Genomic DNA, 17175 nt, shown 5'->3' on the forward strand with positions numbered 1-17175 from the left:
TCACCATCACCACTACTATAACTACCACCACTGCTGTTGCTGTCACCACTGCTGTTACTGTCACCACTGCTGTTACTGTCACCACTGCTTTTACTGTCACTATCACCACTGCTGTTACTGTCACCACCACCACCACTGCTGTTGCTTTCACCACCACCATTGCTACTGTTGCTGTTACCACCACTGCTATTGCTGTCATCACCACTGTCGCTGTCTCCACTACTGCTGTTGCTGCCATCACCACCATTACTGATAGGTAAGACACATAGGCAACAGTTAGGCAACTTTATTCCGAAACGTTTCGCCTACACAGTAGGCTTCTTCAGTCGAATACAGAAAGTAGGCAGGAATAGTAGAGATGTGAAGACGATGTAATCAGTCCATCACCCTTGAAGTCGAAGAATTTGAGGTTGTCAGTCCCTCAGCCGGAGAAGTTCAGTTCCATAGTCAGGAACTATCTGAAGATCAAGCGACAGTGCGGAGACTTAAATACTGTCGGAAGGAGAGGTGCATAGTAGTAGTAGTAGTAGTAGTAGTAGTAGTGAGAATGTAGCCACTGAGAGGTCAGGTCCCTCTCAGATCCAACCTGACCTCTCAGTGGCTACATTCTTACTACTACTACTACTACTACTACGCACCTCTCCTTCCGACAGTATTTAAGTCTCCGCACTGTCGCTTGATCTTCAGATAGTTCCTGACTATGGAACTGAACTTCTCCGGCTGAGGGACTGACAACCTCAAATTCTTCTACTTCAAGGGTGATGGACTGATTACATCCTCTTCACATCTCTACTATTCCTGCCTACTTTCTGTATTCGACTGAAGAAGCCTACTGTGTAGGCGAAACGTTTCGGAATAAAGTTGCCTAACTGTTGCCTGTGTCTTACCTGTCAACCTGTCGGTATTGTATTCCATTTTGATGTTCACCATTACTGTTGCTGTCACCACCTCTACCACCACCACTGCTGCTGCTACCGCCACTACTACTACTGCCACCACTTACCCACTGCCATTACTATCACTTACACTACCACTGTTGTGACAGAGATGTGGAAGATAGCTAATGTAGTTCCTATATTTAAATTAAGGAATAAGTCCATTCCATCAAATCACCTCCAAGGCTGAGGGACTGATTACCTCATCTTTTGTATATAGTTCTTCTGTTTTCTAATTATGTCCGAGAATTTGTATTGATAAAGCCACTGGATGGCGAAACGTCTACAATAAAGATAACCAGATGTTGCACAAGTGTCTTAACTTTCATTCATACCGTCCAGTAAGCCTGATGTCTGAAGATTGAGACACTTATGCAGCATATGGGAATCTTTATTCAGGAAACGTTTCGCCACACAGTGGCTTCATCAGTCCAATACAAAGAGGAAGGCGTAAGGAGAGGAGGAGAATGAGGTAATCAGTCCCTCAACCTGGAGTCGATGTGTTCAGTCCATCAATCTTGTAGAATGTACAGCATAGGGCCGTAGACGTGGCTTATATACTGTAGTGAGGTGACGTGAAGCAGAAGGAGGCGGGGTCATAGTGGTACCATCCACTAGTCGAAGTAGGTCTTCGTCCAAAGGTTGAACAAGTGTTGAAGAATTCTTTGTAACAAGATCCCATGATGCTGCAGTGTCTGACAGTTGTGATGAATGGTTTGAAAAACCGACAAGTTGAAGATTGAGACACTTATGCAGCATATGGGAATCTTTATTCAGGAAACGTTTCCTGAATAAAGATTCCCATATGCTGCATAAGTGTCTCAATCTTCAACTTGTCGGTTTTTCAAACCATTCATCACAAGCCTGATGTCTATAGTAGGCAAATTATTGGAATCAATTATAGCTGATATCATTAGAAGTCATCTTGACGAGCATAATTTGATTAATGAATCTGACCATGGGTTCACGAGAGGTCGTTCCTGCCTGACAAATTTACTCACGTTCTTCAATAAAACATTTGAGGCAGTAGACAGTGATAAAGAATATAGTGTTGTTTATTTGGACTTCAGTAAAGCCTTCGATAGAGTACCACACAAAAGTTTCCTAAGAAAAGTGGCAGCTCATGGTATTACCTGGAGTTTACCTGGAGAGAGTTCCGGGGGTCAACGCCCCCGCGGCCCGGTCTGTGACCAGGCCTAGGTATAGGAGGTAAAGTTCTAGCATGGATATAGTCATGGCTTACCAATAGAAAGCAGAGGTTTTCCATTAATGGGGTCAAATCTGAATGGAGCTGGTCACTAGCGGCGTTCCACAAGGATCAGTTTTAGGCCCATTGTTGTTCATAATTTACATTAATGACCTTGATGAAGGAATGACAGTTGACATGAACAAATTTGCTGATGATACAAAAATAGATCGCCTTATGATTCATTCTGAGGAGGATACCAATGAACTCCAGGAGGATTTGGACAAATTAATGTCTTGATCTGGAGAGTGGCAGATTTAGTTCGCTGTGGACAAGTGTAAATTCCTAGTCCATGGGAATTAAAATAACCCTTGAAGTTATAAACTAGGTGAATTAGAGCTTGATCATACAGAATGTGAAAAACTTGGGAGTCATGGTAAGCAGAAATCTAAAGTCAAGACAACAGTGCCTAAGTGGGCACAATAAGGTTAACAGATTACTAGGATTTATTTCAAGAAGTTAAGTAATGGAAGTTCAAAAGTTATTTTACAGCTCTATACGTCACTAGTGAGGCCTCATTTACATTATGCTGCTCAGTTTTGGTCCCCTTACTACAGGATGGATATAGACTCATTGGAGAACATACAGAGAAGAATGACTAAAATGATTTACTGTGTAAGGAACCTCCCGTATGAAGATAGACTTAGAGCCTTGAGTCTTCACTCTGACGAGACGTAGAATGAGGGGAGATATCATCGAATTGTATAAGTGGATGATGGGCATAAACAAAGGTGATATTAGTAGAGTACTAAGGATATCTAATCAGGAATAACGGATTTAAGTTAGATAAATTTAGATTTAGAAAGGACATAGGTAATACCGGTTTTCAGAGTTGTGGATGCGTGGGAGAATCTTCCGAGTGGGGTGATCGAGGCTAGGACCCTGGGTAGCTTTAAGAAGAGATTGAACAAATATATGAGTGGGAGGGGCTGGGTTTCATTGGTGTCGTGGGTACGGAGATAAATTCTTGGATAGCTTTGGGTAGTGGTGGTTTAGATAAGGACATGCCTTGTATGAGCCAGTAGGCCTTCTGCAGTGTTTCTCTATTCCTATGTTCTTATCACTGACATTTTCTAACACCACTACTCTCCGGGGCAGGGCAGATGGATGGATCTGGGCGGATGAATGAGTGGGTGGGTGAGAGGGCTGACACGTGAACAGGCACGTAGGTGGGCAGGTGAGCGAGTAGGTGGGTGGGGTGGTGGTGGGCGGGTGGGAAGGCAGGTAAGCCTTTGGGCGTCCAGCAGAGAACATTTACAGGAAATGCTGACAAGTGTAAATATTCCCCTGGTGTAAACACGGTGTCATGTCTGGTGTAAACACGGTGTCATGTCTGGTGTAAACACGGTGTCATGTCTGGTGTAAACACGGTGTCAGGTCTGGTGTAAACACGGTGTCAGGTCTGGTGTAAACACGGTGTCAGGTCTGGTGTAAACACGGTGTCAGGTCTGGTGTAAACACGGTGTCAGGTCTGGTGTAAACACGGTGTCAGGTCTGGTGTAAACACGGTGTCAGGTCTGGTGTAAACACGGTGTCAGGTCTGGTGTAAACACGGTGTCTGGTCTGGTGTAAACACGGTGTAAGGTAAGCTCTAGGTACCCCTGGGGTGAAGCAAGAGGGGAGAGGTGCAGTCGAGACATTCCCCGCAGATAGAGCAACTCGTATCCTCTGTAAATCACAAAAGCCAGGCTGTTGTGTACACCTGCTATCCCTGTTCACATGTCAGTAAGTAGGTACCTGGCTGTTAGTCACCTTACACCTTCTGTCCCTGTTCATGTAGCAGTAAGTAGGTACATGGGTGTTAGTCAGCTGGTGTGGGTGGCATCCTGGGGGTGGTAGTATAGTGCTGGGCTTTGAAATGAAATGAGGTAAGATAACAGCTCTTGGCCTATAAATTAACTGAGGTAAAATAGCAGGAGGAGAATGAGGTAATCAGTCCCTCAACCTTGAGTCGATGTGTTCAGTACATCAATCTATTCAAGATTGATGTACTGAACACATCGACTCAAGGTTGAGGGACTGATTACCTCATTCTTTAAGTTTCTCCTACGTTTGGACTGATGAAGCCACTGTGTGGCGAAACGTTTCCTCAATAAAGATACCCAAGAGTTGCACATGTGTCTAATTTATCATTAACTGAGGTAAAATAACAGCTCTTAGCTTGTAAAATTGGTCTGTGAATATAGACAGTCTCTACTGCCCATAATAAATCAGGGAGTCATTCTTAATGCTTCAGTCTTGTTCAACAAGGTAAAATTTGCGATTTTGGCTTAAATAGCAACGCCCTTCTTGCCGAATAAGACAGGGGAAAATTCGTGTATGCAATAATTTCGCAAAAATAATTCTGAACCTAACGAAAAAAAATATATTTAATTATCTTTGTTTATTATTAAATTACTGTGAACTTATCTCGGCTGCCTTTGCATTTCTGCGACTGACTTTCACTCTTTACTTGCAAAAAAAAAAAAAGAGGGCAGCTGGGGGCCAGGTTGCAACTGAAAATTGTTGTTTTCGCAAGATTCTTTACAGTGCAAGAATGTAGGAGGAAGAATATAAGGCGTTTGGGTCGGAGCGAAACATCCTCTTAAGTTTCAGTCTCCTATGTGCGGCTTATTTGTGTATTGTTCCAGTCACGATATTGTGACTTTTTGTTCATTTAGCTGAGAGGTTGTGCAAGAATATAGTGAGGCTGTGCAAGAATATGGTGAGAGGTTGTGCAAGAATATAGTGAGGCTGTGCAAGAATATAGTGAGAGGCTGTGCAAGAATATAGTGAGAGGTTGTGCAAGAATATAGTGAGAGGTTGTGCAAGAATATAGTGAGAGGTTGTGCAAGAATATAGTGAGGTTGTGCAAGAATATAGTGAGAGGTTGTGCAAGAATATAGTGAGGTTGTGCAAGAATATAGTGAGAGGTTGTGCAAGAATATAGTGAGGCTGTGCAAGAATATAGTGAGGTTGTGCAAGAATATAGTGAGAGGTTGTGGAAGAATATAACAAGTGAGGTAGTTGGAAGAAGGTAGTTATAGGTGGTGGTGGTAGCTTGTATGATAGAGGACAGTTAACCATGAAGTTGTAATAGATTTAGATACCGAGATCTTGTCCCAAGTTTAAAATTCATTTCAGTATCGGTATTTAATACTAACAAAATGAGGAATTAGACATACCACCGTGCGACACCTGTACACAAGGATCTGTGCTCAGGGACTGATTACCTAATCTTCCACTGTCGTTTGTATATAGTTCTACAAGGCTGAGGGACTGATTACCTCATCTTCTATTGGCTTCGTATGTCTGTATTAACTTGGAAAACACTCTGAATTACTAAATGTCTTCAAATCAAGATACCCAGGTGTTGCACTTGTATCTAATTCCTCAAGTGTAAATCTGTTGAGTGGTGTTGTGTGTGGCAGCTGGAGCAGTGCATCTGCTGACCCAGATCACAGCTGGTGCAGGTGAACAAGTAAATATAACAGTGACTACAAGTGAACAGGCGTCACAGCTGAGGGAGGAAGAACAACTGACAGTGACAAGTGTCACAGCTGGGGTGAGAGAGGAAACTGAGACATTCACAGCTGGTAATTCCAGAGCATCACAGATGGAAGTAACAACTTTCAGCCGGTGTAACTCTGGTAGTTTATCGTAGCGGTGATTTAACAAACTCGTAATTGTATGAGTTTCCGTTTAGCGATGAGAGAATAAATGACGGTAGTGGGCACTCGGGGTAGTCAGTGCTCGCTATTGAACTTAAATACCTTCACTGAAGTCTGGCTTCCAGGACACAGTCATATCTTGGTAAGCTAGACAAATGTGCAACACTTGGGTATCTTTGAGAAAACGTTTCGTCACGAAGTGGCTTCATCAGTCCTATACAAAGAAGAATGGTGAAGACCAGAAAAAGTTTGAGTAGTCAGTCCCTTAGCCTGGAGTCGATGTTATCAGTCCATCAACCTCGAAAAGATTGATGAACTGATTGCATCGACTCCATCGTGGATCCTCCCTGCTGTTCGTGCCGCCTCTTCCAGTTTGTATACCAGCTTCTGACAGTCATTAAATATCTGGTTTTATTCTGATGTCTGTCCTGCTGGGGAGAAATGAAGGCTCTCTCCTCCCAAAATGAGAAGCCTGCTGTGTAGGCGAAAGGTTTCAGAATAAAGATATTTAATAGTTGTACATGTATCGTATCCTCTGGGAGGGGATGGAGTGTCATGTGATGGAGTGTGAAACTGGACCCATGGTTCTTACTGTCAGGTTAGGTAAGATTTGTCAGGAAACAGGACCAGTGTTTCCTGACTCGGGTCTTAGTCATATGCTGACACGCAGCTGAAGCTTTTGGTCATCTGACTGAGTTCTTCAACTGGCTTACCCGTCCACCCCCTTAAAAGTTATGGTTACGATTATAACTAATTTATTTTACATTTTACTGTTGCGAAGTGTATTTGGGCTGGCGAGGAGTGTGGCTGAAGGAATTGGGCTGAGGAGTTGGGTGTTGTCCTGTCTGTTGACATTGGCTGTCGTCTGGGGCAGATTCTGGGACCTTGAGCCTCGGAGAAATAGAAATATTTGGATTACTCCCTGAAGTCGTTTGAACATTCCGCTTCTCTACCTCCCCATCTTTTGTAGCTGCACAAATAGGTGTATTTTATTATGTGATATAGTACACAAAGCTTGAAGAGTATACTGATGGTACGAAGATGAAGTATACAGTGATCACTAAAACTGTTTCTCCTCGTTCTCCAACCAGTTACTCTAGTGTGTGTGTGTGTGTGTGTGTGTGTGTGTGTGTGTGTGTGTGTGTGTAGGTGTGTGTGTGTATATGTATATATATATATATATATATATATATATATATATATATATATATATATATATATATATATATATATATATATAATTTCTTTCTAATCTGTTCTGTTCTTTCATCTCCTCTTTGAATTCTTCAGTTTTTATCTTTTCAGTTGTCACTTCTCCTTTCCGAATCATCGTATAATTTTTTGCCTCCTTCCTTCTCAGTCTTCCATCTTCTTGATTCTCTGTTCCTCAGATTATTACTTCTATATATACTTATATTCCCACTTTTCTTAGATCATTCAGTTGTATCATTCTGCTACCTTTTATCCTACCTGGAGGTTGTTCTGAGGCCCGGTCCGTGACCAGGCCTGGCAGTGGATCAGGGCCTGATCAACCAGGCTGCTACTGCGAACCGCACGCAGACTCACGTACGAATCACAGCCCGGCTGGTTGGGTACTGACTTTAGGTGCTTGTCCAGCTTCTCGAAGACATCCAGGGGTGTATTGGTAATCCCCCTTATATATGATGGGAGGCAGTTGAACAGTCTTGCGCCCCTGACACTTACTATGTTATCTCATAGTGTACTCGTGGCACTTCTGGCGCTCACTGGGAAAATGTTGCAACGACTACATAGTCGGTGCAACAGTGATTTCAATGTGCAGATTTGGGACTAGTGCTCCTTCCTATGACTTCTCTGTTTCCTTTCACTCACTTTTCCTCTTCGTGGTGTTGGTGTTGGTGGTAGGTGGATTAGTGGGGGTTGTAAAGACTGGTGGTTCCGTGTTGGTACGGTGCCGGTGGATGTCAGTGGTGATATATTGGTGGGGTTGATGTGACGTTTGTGGTGGTTATTGCAGGTTAAAGTAGTATGTAGTGAGTCTTTGAGGAAGGTAGGTGGTGGTGAGGGTGTTGTGATGTGTGGGTTTTGTGTATTGTGATGTGAGGATGATGTAGTGTTCTGGAAGCAGTTGGTGCTTCCACTGTTACTTCACTGTCACCACTACCACAATCGCTATCACGATCACTACCACCACCGCTATCACTGTCACCACTACCACTGTCACCACTACCACGATCACTACCACCGCCGCTATCACTGTCATCACCAACACTGTCACCACCTCTACCACTGCCAGCCACCACCACCACCATTCACTATCACCATTAACCATCACCACTACATCACTCAACCATTTAGTATCACTCACCACCATTTCGCACTGACTTCTACCACCATTCACACTCCCCCTCCCCCCCCCTATCCCCTCCCCCTCACCCATCTCTTACTGCAACACTGTCCCCTTTCCAGTTTAACAACAATAATAATCAGTATATACACTGAGACATACAATGTGTGTCTTGTGCTGAGACTGAAATCAGTACCAGTCGATGTGTCGTACTGATAAAGCCACTGGTGGGCCAAACGTCTAGGAAGTAAAGGCATCTGGTGTCCCGTAGCTTGGTTTGTAGCGCGCTCAACTCTTACACTGACGTCCGTGGTTCGATCCTCGGTACGGGTGCAAACATTACGACGTGTTTCCTTAAGACATCTGCAGTAGATAGGTACCTGGGTGCTAGCCGACTGGTGTGAGTCGCATCCTGGGAACAAAATGAACCTAATTTGCACGAAATACTCTGCATTACAAGGGATTTTCTATATAGTATGCCGTAGATGTCGGCTATGTTCTGTATACGTTATATCATGTACTTGTAGAGATAAGATTATTATTACCTGTGTAATTCTTCATGTGGGTATTAATATATCTATTTCAACAAGTACATGTACTAGGTATACAGACCTAGTTGACATCAGTGACATACTACTGTATAGAAAGCCCCATGTTATGCTGAATATTTCTGGCAAATTACTAGCAGAGGCGTCGTAAGTGGGGGGGATCGCCCCGGGTGACACCATTTAGGGGGTGACACCATAGAGCCTCTAAAGATGATGACACTAATGCACAAAACAGTGCCTCACCAACATAAGAGAAGAATCCTTCGTTGATTTTAATGATTTGATATTGATTTTGATGTGATAGATGATTTTGCATAATTGAAGGCAAGGAAATGTAAGATCAGATTCACTGAGATGTTACCTGTACTCAAGGTCAAATGTAAGATCAGATTCACTGTGATGTTACCTGTATTCAAGGTCAAATGTAAGATCAGATTCACTGTGATGTTACCTGTATTCAAGGTCAAATGTAAGATCAGATTCACTGTGATGTTACCTGTACTCAAGGTCAAATGTAAGATCAGATTCACTGAGATGTTACCTGTACTCAAGGTCAAATGTAAGATCAGATTCACTGATATGTTACCTGTACTCAAGGTCAAATGTAAGATCAGATTCACTGTGATGTTACCTGTACTCAAGGTCAAATGTAAGATCAGATTCACTGTGATGTTACCTGTACTCAAGGTCAAATGTAAGATCAGATTCACTGAGATGTTACCTGTACTCAAGGTCAAATGTAAGATCAGATTCACTGAGATATTACCTGTACTCAAGGTCAAATGTAAGATCAGATTACCTGTACTCAACTGAGATGATGTTACCGGTACTCAAGGTCAAATGTAAGATCAGATTCACTGATATGTTACCTGTACTCAAGGTCAAATGTAAGATCAGATTCACTGTGATGTTACCTGTACTCAAGGTCAAATGTAAGATCAGATTCACTGAGATGTTACCTGTACTCAAGGTCAAATGTAAGATCAGATTCACTGAGATATTACCTGTACTCAAGGTCAAATGTAAGATCAGATTCACTGTGAAGTTACCTGTACTCAAGGTCAAATGTAAGATCAGATTCACTGATATGTTACCTGTACTCAAGGTCAAATCGGAACTGGTATTTTTCTGATATTGCAATGTTTTTCTTTATTTTTAAATTTTTTTTCTGCATTGTCGAAGATGAATAAATGTAGGATCTGTTGGTGTACTCAAAGTGGTATTTGAGTTTATGTTTCCTCAATATTCCTACTATTATTTATCTTATTAATAAAATTGAGAAGTATTCTCCTGTTCAGAGTACGGCCCTTAAACGTTCTCATTGTTAAACATTAGTCATTGGTCATGCAGTAGTGACGTAACTCGAGTTAACTCCCCCCATCCCCCCACCCTTGAATTTCATGGGGGTGACACCAGAGATTCCGCCCCGGGTGACACTAACTCTAGCGACGCCTCTGCAAATTAGGTCAGTTTTGTCCCAGGATGCGACCCACACCAGTCGACTAACACCCAGGTACCCATTTTACTGATGGGTGAACATGGAAAGCAGGTGTAAGGAAACACGCCCAATGTTTCTACCCTCGTTGGGAATCGAACCCGGACCCTCCCCATGTGAAGCGAGACCTTTAGCCATCAGGCCATATACATCTAGTGAAAGAGCTGAGCAGTTGGTGTTTTCATAGCGTATACCTACCTACCCTTGCAATCTTAAAATATTTATCCATTCGTTGACTGATAGTTTGTGTAGTTAAGCCTCGAGGCCGCGATGATGTGCGTATCAGCGCAGCCTTGTACCTCATAAACATGTGTGTGCAGTTCTCACGTAGTTTGTAGCAGGTTTCTTGGTTACGTTAGATCGTTGTCTGTCTATAAACAGTAGTCAGTTATACCAGGACGGAAATAATAGTAATGTAAGATAGAGGCAATAAACTGTTTTGCTGAGGGAAGATAACAGTGGTAGTCACTAAGTTGTGCTGGGGAAAGAGAACAGTGGTAGTCACTAAGTTGTGCTGGGGGAAGAGAACAGTGGTAGTCACTAAGTTGTGCTGGGGGAAGAGAACAGTGGTAGTCACTAAGTTGTGCTGGGGGAAGAGAACACTGGTAGTCACTAAGTTGTGCTGGGGGAACCGAACACTGGTAGTCACTAAGTTGTGCTGGGGGAAGACAACATTGGTAGTCACTAAGTTGTGCTGGGGGAAGACAACATTGGTAGTCACTAAGTTGTGCTGGGGGAACAGAACATTGGTAGTCACTAAGTTGTGCTGGGGGAACAGAACACTGGTAGTCACTAAGTTGTGCTGGGGGAACAGAACACTGGTAGTCACTAAGTTGTGCTGGGGGAAGACAACATTGGTAGTCACTAAGTTGTGCTGGGGGAACAGAACATTGGTAGTCACTAAGTTGTGCTGGGGGAACAGAACACTGGTAGTCACTAAGTTGTGCTGGGGGAAGACAACATTGGTAGTCACTAAGTTGTGCTGGGGGAACAGAACACTGGTAGTCACTAAGTGTGACAGATGTAATGGTTGTGATGTAATGACTTAAAAAAACGACAAATTGAACAATGAAACACGACTGTAGATAAAGGGTTCAGAGAAGCTACAAGTTGGTAAATTAAGACACATGTGCAACACTTGTCAAGTGACACCACCTACGACTGATTCACCTCGCCTGTCGACAGTATATAAGCCACTTCGCACATATGCTGTGTTCTTTTCAAGATTGATGGAGAGATTACATAGACTCCAGGCTGAGGGACTGATTACCTCATTCTCCTCTACTTTCACCGTTCTTCTCTGTATTGGACTAAAGAATCCACTGGCTGGCGAAACTTTTCCCCAATAAAGATTCCCAAATGTTGCAAGTGTCATTCTTCAACTGTTAAGTAAAAGGATACAGGCACAACTAATGTGACATTTTATTGTGGCCTTTTACCTAACATATTGTCGGTAATTCTACCAACGTTAATACATTCTTCGACCGTTGAGGGTACCTTCATCAGTCTTCAGTTTGACTGTCTTAACAACGATTAAGAGGATGAGCTGAACACACATGGAGAGTAATTTGTTCCAGTGGTGCATCACTCCAGTGTGACACTACAAATTGATGATTGACACTGACGGGTAAGTGAGACAAATATGTATGTGGTAACTGGAATATTTAAGATGTGTCGCCGTCCAATGGTTGGTGACACATCTTAATAAATGTACTAGTTAATGCAACCCTAGTGTCCGTAAAGCTTTCTACACAAGTTTTAAACCTAAGTGCAGTCACCGGGAAGAGTCAGTCAGGACACTTGTGTACGTTAGATGTTGTGGCCAAGTTGTTTCAAGACTTAGACTCCCTTCACACCCGCCAGGAAAAAATATACGAAAAACACTCAGAGCAGATTAAGACAAACATTTCTCCCTAGGAGAGCTTTATCTAGTTATAACTAATATAAATCTATTGTTGCGAAACGTTATGATAATCTTACGATGTTGTCGGCTCAGCTCTTTCCACAGAGGGGAAAATAACAGCAGGTTAGGTTAGGTAAGGTTTCTCAGGAAACAGGACAAGCTTAAGTTTTTGGTCATATGATGACCAAAAGTGACAGATGCGGGTCACCTGAGAGAGATCTTCGGCTGGGTTACAGTCCACCCCTTTAAAAAATATGGTTAAGATTATAACCATTAGATCTTAGCAACAGCTGCCTAAGAGAGGGTATGAAACAACTACATATGTGAAATAAGACACATGTGCATTGTTAAGACATTTCACTGATGACTGAAGTCATTACTGGCTGAACTTTTCCTAATTAAAATCTCACTATGCAAGCACCTACCAACGACGTCTGTCATGCCAGTATTGTCCTATGTAGTACTTATTAGCTGTTGGAGGTGTTGATCCACTAGCACTGCCTGGGGCTACTAGTTGTGGATGGTGTTGATCCACTAGCACTGCCTGGGGCTACTAGTTGTGGATGGTGTTGATCCACTAGCACTGCCTGGGGCTACTAGTTGTGGATGGTGTTGATCCACTAGCACTGCCTGGGGCTACTAGTTGTGGATGGTGTTGATCCACTAGCACTGCCTGGGGCTACTAGTTGGGGATGGTGTTGATCCACTTGCACTGCCTGGGGCTACTAGTTGTGGATGGTGTTGATCCACTAGCACTGCCTGGGGCTACTAGTTGGGGATGGTGTTGATCCACTTGCACTGCCTGGGACTACTAGTTGTGGATGGTGTTGATCCACTTGCACTGCCTGGGGCTACTAGTTGTGGATGGTGTTGATCCACTTGCACTGCCTGGGACTACTAGTTGTGGATGGTGTTGATCCACTTGCACTGCCTGGGACTACTAGTTGTGGGTGATGATCCACTTGCACTGCCTGGGACTACTAGTTGTGGATGGTGTTGATCCACTTGCACTGCCTGGGACTACTAGTTGTGGATGGTGTTGATCAACTTGCACTGCCTGGGACTACTAGTTGTGGATGGTGTTGATCCACTTGCACTGCCTGGGACTACTAGTTGTGGATGGTGTTGATCCACTTGCACTGCCTGGGACTACTAGTTGTGGATGGTGTTGATCCACTAGCACTGCCTGGGGCTACTAGTTGTGGATGGTGTTGATCCACTAGCACTGCCTGGGGCTACTAGTTGTGGATGGTGTTGATCCACTAGCACTGCCTGGGGCTACTAGTTGTGGATGGTGTTGATTCACTTGCACTGCCTGGGGCTACTAGTTGTGGATGGTGTTGATCCACTAGCACTGCCTGGGACTACTAGTTGTGGATGGTGTTGATCCACTAGCACTGCCTGGGGCTACTAGTTGTGGATGGTGTTGATCCACTTGCACTGCCTGGGACTACTAGTTGTGGATGGTGTTGATCCACTTGCACTGCCTGGGACTACTAGTTGTGGATGATGATGATCCACTTGCACTGCCTGGGATTACTAGTTGTGGATGGTGTTGATCAACTTGCACTGCCTGGGACTACTAGTTGTGGATGGTGTTGATCCACTTGCACTGCCTGGGACTACTAGTTGTGGATGGTGTTGATCCACTTGCACTGCCTGGGACTACTAGTTGTGGATGGTGTTGATCCACTTGCACTGCCTGGGACTACTAGTTGTGGATGGTGTTGATCCACTTGCACTGCTTGGGACTACTTTTTGTGGATGGTGTTGATCCACTTGCACTGCCTTGGACTACTAGTTGTGGATGCTGTTGATCCACTTGCACTGCCTGGGATTACTAGTTGTGGATGGTGTTGATCAACTTGCACTGCCTGGGACTACTAGTTGTGGATGATGATGATCCACTAGCACTGCCTGGGACTACTAGTTGTGGATGATGATGATCCACTTGCACTGCCTGGGACTACTAGTTGTGGATGATGATCCACTTGCACTGCCTGGGACTACTAGTTGTGGATGATGATGATCCACTTGCACTGCCTGGGACTACTAGTTGTGGATGATGATGATCCACTTGCACTGCCTGGGACTACTAGTTGTGGATGATGATCCACTTGCACTGCCTGGGACTACTAGTTGTGGATGATGATGATCCACTTGCACTGCCTGGGACTACTAGTTGTGGATGATGATGATCCACTAGCACTGCCTGGGACTACTAGTTGTGGATGATGTTGATCCACTTGCACTGGTATACAGTACCGACAAGTTGAAGAATTAGACACATGTGCAACATCTGGGTATTTTTATTGTAGACGTTCCGCCATCCAGTGACTTTATCAATACAAATTCAAGGATATAATTGGAAGACAGAATTATATACAAAATATGAAATAATCAGTCCATCAGTCTTGGGGTTGGTTAAGAGCACCGTAGTTGTCAAGAGTCGGACTCTTCACCAGCTTCAATGCTGAGGGACTGATTACCTCGTGTTTTGTATATACTTCTACAGTCTTCCAATTATGTCCTTAAATTTGTATTGATGAAGCCACTGGATGGCGAAACTTCTAGAAAAAATTATTCACAGCTACTGCAGATATCTAATTCTTCACACAAATGGTGCATAAACATTTATGCTGCCTCCTCAGAGTGAACGAAGAGTGTGGAGACTTTAGTATAACAGCATTGGATGTGGGAGACGAGGTTGGAAGTGAGAATTTTAAGAATTGAAAGAGAAAGTTAAGACTTGGCTATATGTATAGAAACAATGGTGAACAGACAGAGGGACTCAGTGGGTTAGTTGTACGATCATGTTATCGTTGTTATGGTATCCTTTGCAATAGTGTCCGGTGAACGTCAGATGAACAGGTAATCAGTCTTGGTAAGCAGATCAATGGAGGATAGGCTGTGATGAAAGCCGACAAGTGGTAATTCGTTTCTCTCTATACGATATCACTTTTTGATTCAGTTCTCCGCTGTTCTGGCGCTCTTCAAATCCATCCTAACTTTATTATGAGCTGTCTATCACCAGACTTTTCCATTTGTCTTCTGTCTTGGCGCTGAAGTAGTTTCAGAAACCCCAGGACGCTTTGAGTATGGAAAGCCTGTATTATACGATGTTTGGACGAATTTGTGGGCTTTATGAAGTCCATGATCAAGTCTCACTGTGGGAAAACTCCATATACTACAATTTTTCCCTATTGTCCCATGAAATTATCTATAATTCCTGATTGTAAAACTCGTTGGAGTAACACGTGAACACTCATCTTTGTCTGTTTCAGTTAGTAATAACTTCTATCTGAACTCGCTATAATTATCACATAACACATCAACACAATCACCTCTGCCCACGCAATTGACAATCCTATATTACAAACTGACGAAGTGATCTTGTTATATCAAGACGTCAATGAAATCTTCACCAAGCTCTTGGTTAACGAAATAGCTTTACTTACGATAAAAGTTTTCATTTAACTGAGTTTGCCCCGATGAATAAGTCTAGTAACAATGTGCTCCATAAAGGAGAGTTGAAGGTTAAACTCACTAGAAGTGTATCACTGGAGAGGTGAGTGTATCACTGGAGAGGTGAGTGTATCACTGGAGAGGTGAGTGTATCAACCGTCGCTCCATGAAGGTGTGTGTGTGTGTGTTGCCTCTCGTATTGAGAGGATCACAGCAGGGGCCTTCCTCCCTGTTAACCCCCCTTCCCCACCTCTCCCTTCTGGAGGGGTTTAGTGGGACGGAGAAGAGGGGGAGCGCTAAGGGGGGTCTCTCTGACCCCTGGTAGACCACACCTCTTAATATGGTATTGGTCACCATACTCTTGCTTACCTGTAAGTCACAAACTCCTTCCCTCAAGTTTTACTTATTTTTGATCATTCATCTCCCTCCCCCTCACTTGCCCTCTACCTCCTCCCCCTTCCTCTTCGCCTCGTCCTTCCCCCCCATCCTCCTCCCCCTCCTCTTCCACCCCGGCGGAAATAAATCGCAATGTTTAACTTTACTGGGTTATCCTACATTAAATCAAAATTTTTGTATAATTTACCCATAAGTTATGTCATCAAGACCACAAGAACATCGTTATTATACACACCACCACCACCACCACCTTGCAGTGCCACCATGCTGTGAGTGCCATATGTACTGGGCGGGCACTGTGTTACACACACACACACACACACACACACACACACACACAGACCTTGGCGGGTCTCGGGCCATTCCTCTCGTGTAACGCTAAGCTCTTGCTTTCTTTCTCTCGCTAACGCTAAATTTTTTTTTTTTTTTTTTTTTTTTTTTTTTTTTTTTAGCCTTGGCGAGGTCACTGTAGCCCCTGTCAAGTAAGGTTATTTAGGTACAGGTACATCTAAGTACAATTGTCATACATAGTAATGCATGTGCAAAATCTCGATGATAATCCAAAAAAGTCAGTGACTTGTTTTCATTGATGTCTTTGTAATATACTTTCTAAAGCTTCGCTGTAAGATACAATATAAATCACTTATGATTATAACCTTAAAAATTAAAACAGCTGAGTAAATCCGCTGTGTGAAATTAGTCTGAAAAAAAAATGAGATACAATAGGAATAAAGTGAACCGAGTTATTTACATGAGCATTAAATATAAAGAATCAGTTTACAATAATAGATACACAAGTGTTAACTATACAAGAAATCACTCTCCTCCCTTTGTGTAGTTTCATACATTAGGTACTTCTAGCTCTCTTCCTTATCTGGTTCAAGCTAGGACTGGCAAATGCAAGTTTAGTTTTTACAGACGGCAGCCTGGATTACCTGGAGGTTATTCCGGGGATCAACGCCCCCGTGGCCCGGTCCATGACCAGGCCTCCCGATGGATCAGGGCCTTATCAACTAGGCTGTTACTGCTGGCCGCACGCAGTCCAACGTACGAGCCACAGCCCGGCTGATCCGGCACTGACTTTAGGTATCTGTCCAGCTCTCTCTTGAAGGCAGCCAGGGGTTTATTGGCAATTCCCCTAATGCTTGATAGGAGGCTGTTGAACAGTCTTGGGCCCCGGACACTTATGGTGTTTTCCCTTAGTGTACCAA

General features: G+C 43.4%; 2 protein-coding genes across 2 annotated transcripts in view; one reads left to right on the forward strand and one right to left on the reverse strand.

Moving 5' to 3' along the window:
• LOC128702598 (organic solute transporter subunit alpha) overlaps nucleotides 1–17175 on the forward strand; it is a 349376-nt gene that overhangs the window by 170172 nt on the left and 162029 nt on the right. The gene's annotated exons all lie outside the window — the stretch shown is intronic.
• LOC128702604 (uncharacterized) overlaps nucleotides 1–17175 on the reverse strand; it is a 132207-nt gene that overhangs the window by 67375 nt on the left and 47657 nt on the right. The window contains exon 6 of the mRNA XM_070101780.1: nucleotides 6603–6801. Within this exon, the coding sequence (XP_069957881.1) occupies nucleotides 6603–6801 (199 nt within the window). The remainder of the gene's footprint in view (nucleotides 1–6602; nucleotides 6802–17175) is intronic.

This window comes from Cherax quadricarinatus, chromosome 79 (genome assembly GCF_038502225.1).
Source record: "Cherax quadricarinatus isolate ZL_2023a chromosome 79, ASM3850222v1, whole genome shotgun sequence".
NCBI classification, from domain to species: Eukaryota; Metazoa; Arthropoda; class Malacostraca; order Decapoda; family Parastacidae; genus Cherax; species Cherax quadricarinatus.